Raw genomic sequence first — 13394 nt, 5'->3', positions numbered from 1 at the left:
ATTGCATGCGGATTCTTTACCAGCTGAACCACAAGGGAAGCCCAAGAATACTGGAGTGGGTAGCCTACCTGGGAAGCCATCATTAATTCGACATCATTAGGGAAATGCAAGTTGAGATCACTGTGCTTAGTTGCTCAGTCATGTTCTGACTCCTTGTGACCCCATGAACTGTAGCCCACCAGGCTCCTCTGTCCCTGGGATTCTCCAGGCAAGAAAACTGGAGTTGGTTGCCATGCCGTCCTCCAGGGGATCTTCCCAACCCAGGGATCGAACTCAGGTCTCCCCATTGCAGGCGGATTCTTTACCATATGAGCCACCAGGGAAGCCCAAGAATACTGGAGTGGGTAGCCTAACCCTCTGCAGGGGATCTTCCCAACCCAGGAACTGAATCAAGGTCTCCTGCATTACAGGCAGATTCTTTACCAACTGAGCTACCAGGAAAGCCCTGAAACCACACTAATCCCATTCCCATTGGGATGGCTATTATAAGAAATAAAAAAAAAAAAGTATTGGTGAGGATGTAGGGAAATTAGAACTCTTGTACATTGCTGATGGGAATGTAAAATGGTGTATCAACTGTGAAAGATAAATGATGTTTCTTCAAAACAAAACATAGGATTATTACCATATAGTCTAGCAATTCCACTTCTGGATAGATACCCAAATGAACTGAAAGCAAGGATTCAAAGAGATATTTGTATGCCTATGTTTGTAGCAGCCTTATTTACAGTGGTCAAAAGGTAGAAGGAACTCAAGTGCCCCTCAGTGGATAAATAGATAAACAAAATATACATACATTGTGTATGGTCCTGCTGCTGCTGCTAAGTCGCATCAGTCGTGTCCAACTCTGTGCAACCCCATAGACGGCAGCCCACCAGGCTCTGCTGTCCCTGGGATTCTCCAGGCAAGAACACTGGAGTGGGTTGCCATTTCCTTCTCCAATGCATGAAAGTGAAAAGTGAAAGTGAAGTCGCTCAGTCATGTCCAACTCTTCGCGACCCCATGGACTGTAGCCCATCAGGCTCCTCCGTCCATGGGATTTTTCAGGCAAAAGTACTGGAGTGGGGTGCCATTGCCTTCTCCTACCTTTTGTATATGTATATACAATATGCAAAAAGACTATATATATATATAGAGAGAGAGAGAATGGATAGAGTAGTTGGCTTCAAAGAGACATCAAGTAGTAGAGTGGTTCCTAGAGGCTGAGGGAAGGGAGTAGGGAATTCATGTTGAAAAGGACAGCATTTCAGTTGGGGAAAATGAAAAAGCCCTGGAAATGGATGGTAGTGATGCTTGTACAACAGTGTGACTGTACTTAATGCCACAGAACTATACACTTAAAAATGATTAAAATGGCAAATTTTATATGCTATATTTATTTTACCAAACTTAAAAAAAAATCTATTACTAAAAATTTAGCATAGGTTCTCTATGTTTTACTGCTATTCACCTGTCATTCATTAGTTTATACTTGCCCACCCTTTACCACTCAGCTGTCCGCACTCCAGGCCAGTTCTTCTCACAGTGTTTCTTCTAGTTCACTTCAGTTTAAGATTCAGAAGCTCCTCTGTGAAAAGTCAGTGTGCTACATCCATTTTAGAACATTCTGTCAAGCAGAGACATCCGAGTATTCCAAATCAATAAAGGAGACAAAGACAAATAAGACAGGTAAGTGATTTTTTAAAAATATTACTAGCTAAAATTACAAAAGCAGCACATGCTTATTGAAAAAAATGCAGATAATCTAAGATATACAGAGTATAAAGTGATAGTCCTCTCCCTCTTTCCCAGAGGTAACCACTGATAATAACATACCTTTATCCTTTCAGAATATGTGAATCATATCTTTTCAAAAATGGAGTTGTGCTAATTTGAAAAAGGTTTTAAAATTTTAAAACTATGTTTATCTTCACCATCATCATCACTAAGATTTATTGAGGCTTACGTTTGGCAAAGTGTTACAGTCATCTCATTTAATTATTATATGGCTCTTATGAGTAAGTTGTTATTTAAATTTTTCAAATGAAACTGAAGTGCAAAAAGGTGAAATAACAAGCACTCCACTAATAAGTAGTAGAACTATGATTTCAAAAAAATTGCTTGACCACGGATTTCATATCTATAACTCCTTTGCCTAAAATCATTGATAGTCTTTCAAGTTCACACATATAAAACTACCTTATTCCATTTAATAACTGATTATATCTCTTGTGCTACCTCTTCCTTAAAGTACTATTTTTCCTTAATGTTTCAGACACCATATTTGATTTTTCTCATTCCTTTTTGGGTTGCAATTCCTCATTTTTCTCTGTAGGTTTATTCTGTACCACCAGGCCACTAAATATTAGACTTATTCAAGCCCTTCCTTGTATCTTACTTTATATTCTTGTATAAGCTATTTCATCTTCTGTGGCTTCAGATACTTAAGACAATAACTCCTAAATTTATCTCCGTACTCCAGATTTACCCTCTGAGCTCTAGATCCATATGTGTCATTGTCACTTAAAAGCCATATTTTACTGAATGTCAGACCTGAGCTTATACATCCTCTTATTTTTTCCCACCTATACCATATTAAAAGAGTAATGAGTCTTATAAGCTGCTGTGTGGAATAATAGTGTCTTTTATTTATCCTAAATTATCTCACTTAAATTTCCAAGGATGATTGCTGACACTGCTACTAATGTCCTGTTGGTCATCAAGTATATTCACTTTCCCTGAGACCTGAGAGGTGTTCTTCTCGATACCAAATTTTCCATTGTTATACCTAGACACTGCTGCCACCATGACATTAAATTGTTTGTCTAAGGACCTGTAGTCTTTATGAAAACTTGACTGTTTTTAGCTTTTCTTCACAGGATAGCCTTTATCCTCAGTCAGTTCAGTTACTCAGTCATGTCTAACTCTGCAACCCCATGAATCGCAGCACGCCAGGCCTCCCTTTCCATCACCAACTCCCGGAGTTTACCCAAACTCATGTCCATCGAGTCGGTGATGCTATCCAGCCATCTCATCCTCTGTCGTCCCCTTTTCTTCCTGCCCCCAATCCCTCCCAGCATCAGGGTCTTTTCCAATGCGTCAACTCTTCACATGAGGTGGCCAAAGTATTGGAGTTTCAGCTTCAGTATCAGTCCTTCCAATGAACATCCAGGACTGATCTCCATTAGGATGGACTGGTTGGATGTCCTTGCAGTCCAAGGGACTCTCAAGAGTCTTCTCCAACACCACAGTTCAAAAGCATCAATTCTTCAGCACTCAGCTTTCTTCACAGTCCAACTCTCACATCTATACATGACCGCTGGAAAAACCATAGCCTTGACTAGATGGACTTTTGTTGGCAAAGTAATGTCTCTGCTTTTGAATATGCTATCTAGGTTGGTCGTAACTTTTCTTCCAAGGAGTAAGCGTCTTTTAATTTCATGGCTGCAGTCACCATCTGCAGTGATTTTGGAGCCCCCAAAAATAAAGTCAGCCATTGTTTCCACTGTTTCCCCATCTATTTCCATGAAGTGATGGGACCAGATGCCATGATCTTAGTTTTCTGAATGTTGAGCTGTAAGCCAACTTGTTCACTCTCCTCTTTCACTTTCATCAAGAGGCTTTTTAGTTCCTCTTCACTTTCTGCCATAAGGATGCTGTCATCTGCAATGACCATACTAAAATGCCAGGTAATCCCAGATAATACTGAACCAACTGTATTCTTTTTGCTCCTTCAATCCTTAAATTCATATTACTTCATAAAGCAGAAAGGAGAATTAACTGTTTATGAATAAGTATATTTTACAAATGTCACATCCTTTACATGTAAATATGCCCAGCCCTACAAAGTTGGCATTATTAGCCCCATTCTCAAATGAAGAACCTGAGACTCAGAAATAAATCAATATTGCAACATAAGTGGCAGAATCGATACTGAAACTGAGGTTATCTGACTCCTCTAAGTTCACAATCATTATACTAACCTAGTTAAAAACTGAGCTTATCTGACTCCTGTAAGTTCGTAATCATTATACTAACCTAGTTAAATCACAGCCCTTTCCAGGTATTCCATCTGTTTTCTCCCCATTGCTACAAATAACAAATGCTTTTTCAGTAGCTCTTGGCCACGTAAATAGAGAGTTCAAAGGAGAGTTCTGCTGGAAGGACAATTTGGAAGTCTGTCTAACTCTTTGGGACCCCATGGACCGCACTGTCTCCTAGAATTTGCTCAAACTTATGTCCGTTGATTGAGTGATACCATCCAACCATTTCATTCTCTCTCGCCCCCTTTTCCTGCTCTCAGTCATTCCCAGCATCAGGGTCTTTTCCAGTGAGTCAGCTCGTCATATCAGGTGGCCAAAGTAGTGGAGCTTCAGCTTCAGCATTAGTCTTCAATGAATAGTCAGGGTTGATTTCCTTGAGGATTGACTGGTTTGATCTCCTTGCAGTCCACAGTGATTTTGGAGCCCAAGAAAATAAAATCTGCCACTGTTTCTGTTTTTTCCCCTTCTGTTTGCCATGAAGTGATGGGATCAGATGCCATGATCTTTGTTTTTTGAATGTTGAGTTTTAAACCAGCTTTTTCACGCTCCTGTTTCACCTTCATCAAGAGGCTCTTTAGTTCCTCTTGGCTTTCTGCCCTAAGGGTGGTGTCATCTACATATCCAAGGGGAGAGTAAATAGCAAAAAGAGGATCTTGGCAGAGCTAGATAAACTCATGTGAGTCTGCTGCTGCTAAGTTGCCTCAGTCGTGTCCGACTCTGTGTAACCCCATAGACGGCGGCCCACCAGGCTCCCCCGTCCCTGGGATTCTCCAGGCAAGAACACTGGAGTGGGTTGCCATGTCCTTCTCCAGTGCATGAAAGAGAAAAGTGAAAGTGAAGTTGCTCAGTCGTGTCCGACTCTTTGCGATCCCATAGTCTGCAGCCTACCAGGCTCCTCCGTCCATGGGATTTTCCAGGCAAGAGTATTGGAGTGGGGTGCCATTGAATCTAGTCATGGTGATTATTCAAAGGGCTTGGGCATTGCAGTCAGGCTAACCTGGATTCAAATCCCAGCTCTACTTCCTACTGAGAAACTTTGAGCAGATTATTTTCTAGCTCTTTGCCTCAGTATTCTCATCTATAAAATGTGGGAAATAATCTCAGGAGGTTAATTTAATGCTTTTAAGTCAAATAGGGAAAATAAAGCTCTCTGATTCTGGTGCATAGTAGTCAGTGAAATGATCATATAATAATGTGTTGATGAAAAATTTGGTTGCAGAACAATTCACATTTTTTAAAAAGATACATACACATGTACGCTGAAGTTTTAAAAGAACACATACCAAAATGTCAATAGGAATTACCTCTAAGGAATGAAGGGCAAAGTAAAGGAAGAGACTGTGATTTTTTTACTTTGTACACATCTCAGGTTTTGATATGGTTGTGATGGTGGACATTTTGTTGTTTTTTGCATTCTTTTCACAAATGTGCTACTTTTGTAATTTTTAACAACCATTTTGTTTCTTAATCATTTTGAGCCTATTTTGTCTCTTTGTAAACTTTGAACAACCAGAGTTTGTTTATTAATTAATTTATTTGTTTATTGCTTCATAGAATGTTTTTGATTCAATGAAGATACCACACTGGTTTTTCAGAGAAAAAGCTTCTGAGTCTTAAATTACAGTGAACTACAAGAAGAATTGAAAAAACTGGCATAAAGCATGGGATGGTTGTGTGGTAAGTCTGGTGACAAATTGTATATGTAGTGATAATCAGTGATAATCAGAGCTTTAGTTAATGGACATATGCACACATGTTACAATGGTATGTAGAAACCTCGTTCATTATTACAGGAAAGGAACTAACATTTGCAAAGAGCTTACTACATACCATACATTTTATACATGCCATCTACTTCAATACTTCAAGTAAATATTATTTTTATTTCAAAGTGAAAGAAACCAAGGCTCAAAGAACCTAAGTAAATTAATTAGTACCAAAACACAATATTGTGAAGTAAAAATAGTTTACCATTTGGCATACAGAGAAATTGGTGACAGCACCATCACTTAATAGTAGATAATCAGATTGATAATCTACTGTCAGATTGCAGATCTCCTGGATAAGTCTTGGTATCAGGAGGGTGGGAGAGGGCAGGATTTATAACTCCCTAGTTATAGGAGGATATAACAGAGTTTGGTTTAGAAATGAGCTGTAGAAACCAGATCTCCAGTTGCTAATCCTGTGCAGTCTCTCTTTTTCTTAACCTAAAATTTAAGTTGATGTTTTTAGTTTACCAGTTTCAGGATAGTTTTTGTCTAAAATGTTATGTATTGGAATAATTAATATTTAATTATCTTCCTTCATGAACTATGGAGTTCCCTATTGAGAGTTTTTGTAGTAACGAAGGAAACCCTTCAATAAAGCTTTTGTTCTATTTGTTAATCTTGCAATAATTTGGAAGGTTTTTAAACATTTTCTTTGAATCCATTCAATATTTACTAAATTTCTATTCTTTTTTATACTTGGAAGAAAAACAATGGTATTTCTCAGAATATTGGGATTAGTTTCTTGAGGATGAGAGAGATTATGTTTGACGTATTTAGAGTATTATGGATGACTGAGGACACTTGACCTTTTTTTCCCATTTAGGAAATAAGTGCTTTGGAAAATATGAAAAATGAGAATTTTCAATGTCAGCAATAGAAAAAAATTCAGTTTATAGAACTCTTTTAATATTTATGAAACCCATGAAAACTTGAGTAGCTGTATGTCTGAAATTATAGAAAATATGCTGCCTTAATTTTAAATATGGATTGAAATTTTGCCAGGATAAAGGGACTTTTCTTAAGCTTTTTGCTTTATTTATGATAGTCAAGAGAGCGTATAGACAACCATTTTTAGTAAATTCAAGGTCTGTGCTGTATTTGATCACCATTGTTATAAGTTTTGCTTTTCAACACTGAGAAAGGATATAAAGTATATTCTGGCACAAGTACCTCAGTACCTGTTTACCTCTTTAGATGCTGGTAGACCACTTGTTTTGCTAGTCTTTGGAATTGGAAGGAGTGTCAGATACACAGAAGCCAGAGTCATCTTGGCCAGATGGTGTTTGATACAGATGGATGGTTAGTTGTCATGCAGATCTCCTAGTTGGTAACTTGTTGCTGCCATCTGACTCAAAGAATCATTCACACACACTGGCTGTCAAAAGCATCTTCTCTTCTGTCTGTTTTAGCTGTCATGTCTGTGCTCTGTACAGAAGTGTTGACAAGACATTGCTGTTGTACATTTTCAATGTGGTTGTTAGTAATTTTTCTGTTTTGTAGGGTCTTTGGTAGTGCTAGAATGTACTTGCTTTGTAATTGTACTGATTTTTGTGTGTGTGAATACTATGACAGTGCAACAATTATCTGACCTTTTAAAAGGAGTTTTCAGATAATAAGTTTATGTACATCTATTCAGTGAACAAGAAGCATTTAAAAAGAAAAGCCTCTTGTTTCTGTTAGTTTCCAAACATAGCAAGTAAACTCAGTTCTGCTGGTTATTTCCCAATTTGATACAATATCCTCCTCTGGACTTTCCCTCTCATGGCTTTGTGGTCAAAGTCTTTATACTGTTTCTAAATATTTTCTCTTCTCAAATTAGTAATTTTTTTTCTGACAGTATAAGCTTCCCTTTTTTTCCAAAAAAAGGGAAAATGAAAAAAATCTTCAGACATAGACAGTTTTTTTGCATCTATCTTCTGAGACTTAATTTTCTTTGGTCTTATTTACTTACTATCTCTATTTTTCCTATTTTTCTTCAGAAATGTAAGCAAAACCTTATTTCCATTCCTTCAGGTTAACTTCTGAAGACATATCTATTTCTCTTATATTTTCTTAACTTAATTAGATTATTTATTTGACTAATATTTATTGAGCATTTCAGTATGTGCCAGGTACTCTGGAGATAACAGAAGAAAATAGTCTCTGTCCTTAAGGAGGTCATAGTCTAAAGAGAAATCATACATATAAACAATTAGGCTAGAATAATAATTGATATAATGAAAGTGTGTGGAAAGAACTTAAGAGAACATGGGTTATTGCTATTCTATTTCCCCTGCTATACTTCCAGAGTATCAGTTTTTTAAATTATTACAGAATTTGCTTAAGTTTATAAAGTACTTTGTTAAGTGGTTTACTAAATAGTGGAAAACTTCAACTTGAAATTGTTGATCTCTTGATTTTTTTTTCCCTGCTAATGAAAACATTTTCAGCATTATTCATTTATTATAATATGTTATATGGAGATGTGCTAAAATATGTTTTTAAGCCAGAGACTAGAAGATGAAAATTACCTGGCAGAGGCTTTCTGAGTTGGTTCCAAAAGAAAATACAGGTCATTTGTTTTTTCATTAAGGTTGGGAACAAATATGTAATAGATAGAGAATGGGCTGAGGTTTGAATAACTTATACATTTATTCTGAGTGTGTTTCTACCTTAATAAGCTTTTTGTACTGGTCATTTAATGCTGGATAGTAAAATATATATACCTATCAAAAAATAGTGAAAGAATGGATAATTTTTGGTTAATGTTTATGAAAAGCTTGGAGTTCTTTAGAGGATGTTCTAAATACACAAAAGTAGATAGAACAAACCATAATATCAGGCATGTTTGCTGATTCCTCAGCCCTGGTAGCTCTGTGTAGACAGGCAAATTTAAAGTATTACAGAATTAGCATTAGAGGTTTAAACCCTTCTTATAGTCAACCCACCCACTCTTTCTAGGGGCTTGGATGCAAATTTATGTAGGAATAAGTCTTGTTCTAGGAAGCCTGGCCCTAGGCTGGAATTTGGTATCCAAGGTTCTGTTATCACACTCCTAGTCATAGGATGTGTGGTTCAGACAGATTCAAAAGATTCATTCTTATAATAATAAAATTTACTTGAATTTTATTTTAATTGGATTCTTTTTTTTTTCAATAAGCTTGTACTGAATATGTCCTGTGTATAAGTTACTTTGCATAGGAATATCAAGTTACATGAGACTACCCTCAGGAAACATGTAAGACAAAACACCACTTGGATTACTTACCAGCTTTGTCAGTTACTCATGTTTAAAATGTAATACAAAATTTCACCTTTTATCTGGGAAAATGTGCTATTTTGCTTTCATTTCTTAAGCTAATTTCTTTTGGGACTCTAGAAACAGCTGTGTCATATATAAAGCACTTAATGTTTGTAGATCTCTGAAAATACTAGAGCTTCACTAATTTTGATCATTAAGAATCAATTCAAAATCAAATATTTAGTATCTATTGAAGGACATTCCAAGATTATTAGAACCCCATTTCATATTTCAAAGAATTTACAATTTAGTCATTTATATGTTCTAGTGATAGAAATTGGTAAAGAATTCTCTATTATTTTTTGGTTATATATTTTTCAGACTTTGTGCTAATTTGATCATTGTAATGAAGTGTTTTCATATATCAGGTTTGCAACATTTGTGTGCTGCAAAATGTGAACTTGTGTCTTCTTTCACTGCTCCCATCCAAGTACTAACTAGGCGTGACCCTGCTTAGCATCCAAGATCAGACAAGATCGGGCGCATTCAGGGTGATATGGCCATAAACTCTTTCATTGCTTAATTCTCACAGCCACTGTAATAGTAGTAAGGTGACTGGATTAAAAAATATAAGGGAAATTGTGGTATTTAAGATGTCCATTAGAAATTAACCATGTGGTTTCTTGACTTCTTAAATCTTAATCTTAGAAGTTTCTGATCAGTGTAATTTTATAATTTGTGCTTGTACCTTTGAATTTCACAGTGTTTTAGCTATAACTACTTCCTTTGTGTTTTTATACTCTAAAAATAAACTCAAAAGTGCATTTATTTTAAGAACATGAAATCTTAATTTTTTAAAGTTAGTATTTTTATAGAATAACTTTAGCATCCATTTTACCATTCATGCTTTTTTGTTATCATTACAGATTAAATTCTAAATTACAATTTTTATCCAAGAACTGTACATTGAGCTCTTAACTGAAATTTCTTTAAGGTGATTTTTAAAATTTTACAGTGCTTAAAGTGTTTTAAATCACTTTTGTTTGTAATGATTATAAGTACATGATTGAATCCTGTTTTTAGCTCGTAAATAAATGCCCCTGTACCTGGGAAATGGCAATGTGGGTAACTCATATCTATATGTAATCACTAATGGACATTAAATGTATGTACATGTCTATCAGTAAATATCAGGCTAACTGGTTTTTATGTCAGCAGACTGAAAACTATGAGCAGAGAATACGTGAGCAACAGGAACAGCTGTCACTTCAACAAACTATTATTGACAAGCTAACATCACAGTTACTTCTTGTGAATTCCAGTCGAGGTATATTCATGTTAAATTTTTAAGTATTTCTTAAACCTGTGTGGAAAAGAAAGACGGAAGTTAAGTTTTTCTGTTTTATTTTTCCTGTGTTTCTCAGTATTTCTGGTATCTTAATAACTGTGGTGCAGTTAAGGTTTATGTTTATTTAAGAAATGAACACATGCAGGAAATGGGAAAGTGGACAGCCACATGTACCATATGGTGGCACTCTTAAGTTGATACCTAGAAGACAGTTTTTTAGTAAATAGCAAAAGCTTTTGAAATGTGTGTGCCTTTTAAACCAAAAATTTGAGTCCTAAGAGTGTATCATAAAAAATATTTCTTCAGGTACTCAAGGTATATATTACAAGGATGCTCATCACAGTAATAATTTCTAATAATGGGATGTTCAACCATTAAATTACAGTCATTCATGTAGTAAACAGCTGTGTAGCCAAGTAAAGTGATGATAATAGGTGTTCACTTAAAAACATGAGATATATTCATGATATATAGCAAAATGAGAAAAGCAAGATAAAAAACATGTAATTTTATCTATGCAAAAAAATTGTTTCTTGTGAATTTATATGTATTGAAAAAGAAAAATTCTGGTAAAATATAAACCAAAATGTTAATAGGAATCATTCACAGATGATAAAAACTGTGAGTAGCTTTTTATTTATTCTTTTCAGCAGGTCTGCATTTTCTGATTTTTTAATAATAAGCATAGAGTCATTATTCAAATAAATAAACAACAAATGCATACCTGAATATATTTCTTAAATAAAAATTTAATTGTGGTTGCTGATGATAAGATACAAACGGCATACTTCTAGTTTTTAAATTCTACAGATTCTGTATACTGCTGATACTGGAAGTGTAGGAATTTTGTGTGTTTATTAGAAATGAAAATTTAAAAATATGAATCAAATATGCCAAAATCTAAGTGGGCAAAACTAAATTGTTACAGTAACTATTATCTAAAGAATTTTTAAAACCCATAGTTCAAAATCTCTGCTCTTTAAAATTAGGGGTTTGGGTGTATATTCTTTTTACTTTTCTAAGTGGTACCCAAAACAAGGATTTCCTACTTAGGTCCAAGAGGTTTTTGTCTTACAGATAACAGTTGTGGCTATGTTCCCCTGCTTGAAGACAGTGAAGCAAGGAAGAATAATTTGACTCTTGATCAGCCTCATGATAAAGCAAAATCAGGAATACCGAGAGAAAAAGAATCAAAGGTAGACTGTGCTGCAATTTTATTCCCTAAAGAAAATAAATGAGAAATCAGACTTTCTGAATTATTTAGTCAATATTCTGTTACATTTGGGGTGGGCAGGAAAGTTGGAGAAAGCAGACAAGATTCTTTTCAACCCTGACACTGTTATTACAAGAAGTAGAATTTAAATGCTAGTATATAACACATCTTCCTCATTTTGTTTTCTTGAAGTGAATCCACCTCTGGAATTCTAAATAGAAGTTCTTTATATACAAGCAAGTAACTTACATGTTCCTAAATATATTTGAAGCACTATTTCCAAGTAAAATAAAGGCTTAAATTTCTTATTTTCTAGTATTTACTTGTCTATGTCACAGGTGTTTACCAAAGAGATAAAAGATTTAACAAAGAAAGATAAAAATAATATAGTAATACACAGATGATTCTGGGCAAGAAAATAGCATTTTTGTTTTTTCATTTGCCTTTGCTTAATTAAAAAACAAAATCCACCTGACTAGCTTAAGCAAAAGTCTTCACTGAAGCAGTGTAAAAATGAATATTGCATATCTGCAGAGGAGACATGCACAAGGATGTTCATGGTACTTTGGTTAGAAATAACCTAAACATCCATCAGTAGCACAGTGGTACATCATTACAGTTAAACATTTTAGAAAAATTAAACTAAATATTTACATATTACTATACCTGGATTTCAAAAGAGTGTTGAATAAATAATGGAGATTACAAAATGATAAAGTAGGAATAATTTATTTAGATTTTTAAAAAATGTAATGCATGACATCATTTATAGAAACATAAATGCATAATAAAAGTAGAAAAATACAATGCAGGAAGGGTACATTTTTAAGGAAAATAAAGATGGGGAGAACTAAGACTATCTTGTTTTTATTTAACATCAAATTGAGAAATCCTGTTTGATACTTCCCTATAAATAAAAATTTTAGAATGAAAAATTTCCTACAGTATTTCTCAGTTCATAGTTCTTTATTAAGAATCAGTATTAGTTTTTTATTTGAATCATTGAGCTCTCTTCACCCTCACGCCAATTTCCATTTATCTAAAACTGCTAGTAAACACAAGAAACCATGCCACTGGAATATGTTTAGATTTATTTTGCCAAACATAAAATTCAGAAACAGTGATTCTGACTTTTAGAATACAGTTTTATGATAGAGCCTAGTAAGTACATTTTAAAATCATTAAACTACTATAAAATGCTGACTTATAAAGGTAGTGCTTAAGTAAGTAATATTTGCAGACCATTTTCTTATTGCAAGGACTTCTAAATGTCATGATTTACTATTTTAGTCACAATTCTTATGTTTATTCTAATTATAATATCTTTGAAGATAATAAAATATCTCCAGTTCAAAATACATAGAAGGTATTTTTGAAAATAGCAATCTTGATTAGAACAAAAGGGGTAATGTGAAAAACTCTTAAGATGTGTTACTAATTTAGTTTATTTTGAATTTGGATAATTTGTCATTATTTGAAAGTTTTAGCATCTGTCAGTTATGAACACTTGAGCTGAAATTAAGTGTAACAGGAATCATGTCAAAGGTAGCTTATTATCAAAAAATTAATAATGTTGCATTGATTATATTTGTGGACAGATGATAAGAGGAAAATATAGAAAGCTTCAAATAAGAAATAAATCTAAAATTCATTGAGTTCTCTTAATTCTCCTTACTATATTTGACAACTGTATATTTAATGTGCACAGTTGAGCACACACATACATTAAAAATGGGCTTCCCAGGTGGCACAGTGGTAAAGAATCCATCTACCAATGCAAGAGGTGCAAGCAATGCAGATTCGATCCCTGTGTCGGGAAGAT

The 13394-nt window shown here is 34.6% G+C and overlaps 1 protein-coding gene across 8 annotated transcripts in view; it reads left to right on the top strand.

Moving 5' to 3' along the window:
• TANK (TRAF family member associated NFKB activator) overlaps positions 1-13394 on the top strand; it is a 96138-nt gene that overhangs the window by 54999 nt on the left and 27745 nt on the right. For 4 of the 8 annotated variants that reach the window (NM_001192264.1, XM_005202472.5, XM_005202473.5 and 1 more), the window contains exons 3-4: positions 10230-10338; positions 11437-11555. In NM_001192264.1, coding sequence (NP_001179193.1) covers positions 10230-10338; positions 11437-11555 — 228 coding nt within the window. Of the gene's footprint in view, positions 1-10226; positions 10339-11436; positions 11556-13394 lie in introns of all 8 variants that reach the window. The other 4 variants (XM_005202471.5, XM_024976823.2, XM_005202474.5 and 1 more) reach the window with 1 other exon arrangement.

This window comes from Bos taurus, chromosome 2 (genome assembly GCF_002263795.3).
Source record: "Bos taurus isolate L1 Dominette 01449 registration number 42190680 breed Hereford chromosome 2, ARS-UCD2.0, whole genome shotgun sequence".
Classification (NCBI taxonomy): Eukaryota; Metazoa; Chordata; class Mammalia; order Artiodactyla; family Bovidae; genus Bos; species Bos taurus.
Note: the sequence above shows the minus strand (reverse complement) of the source record. Positions and strands in the feature narration are given on the sequence as shown.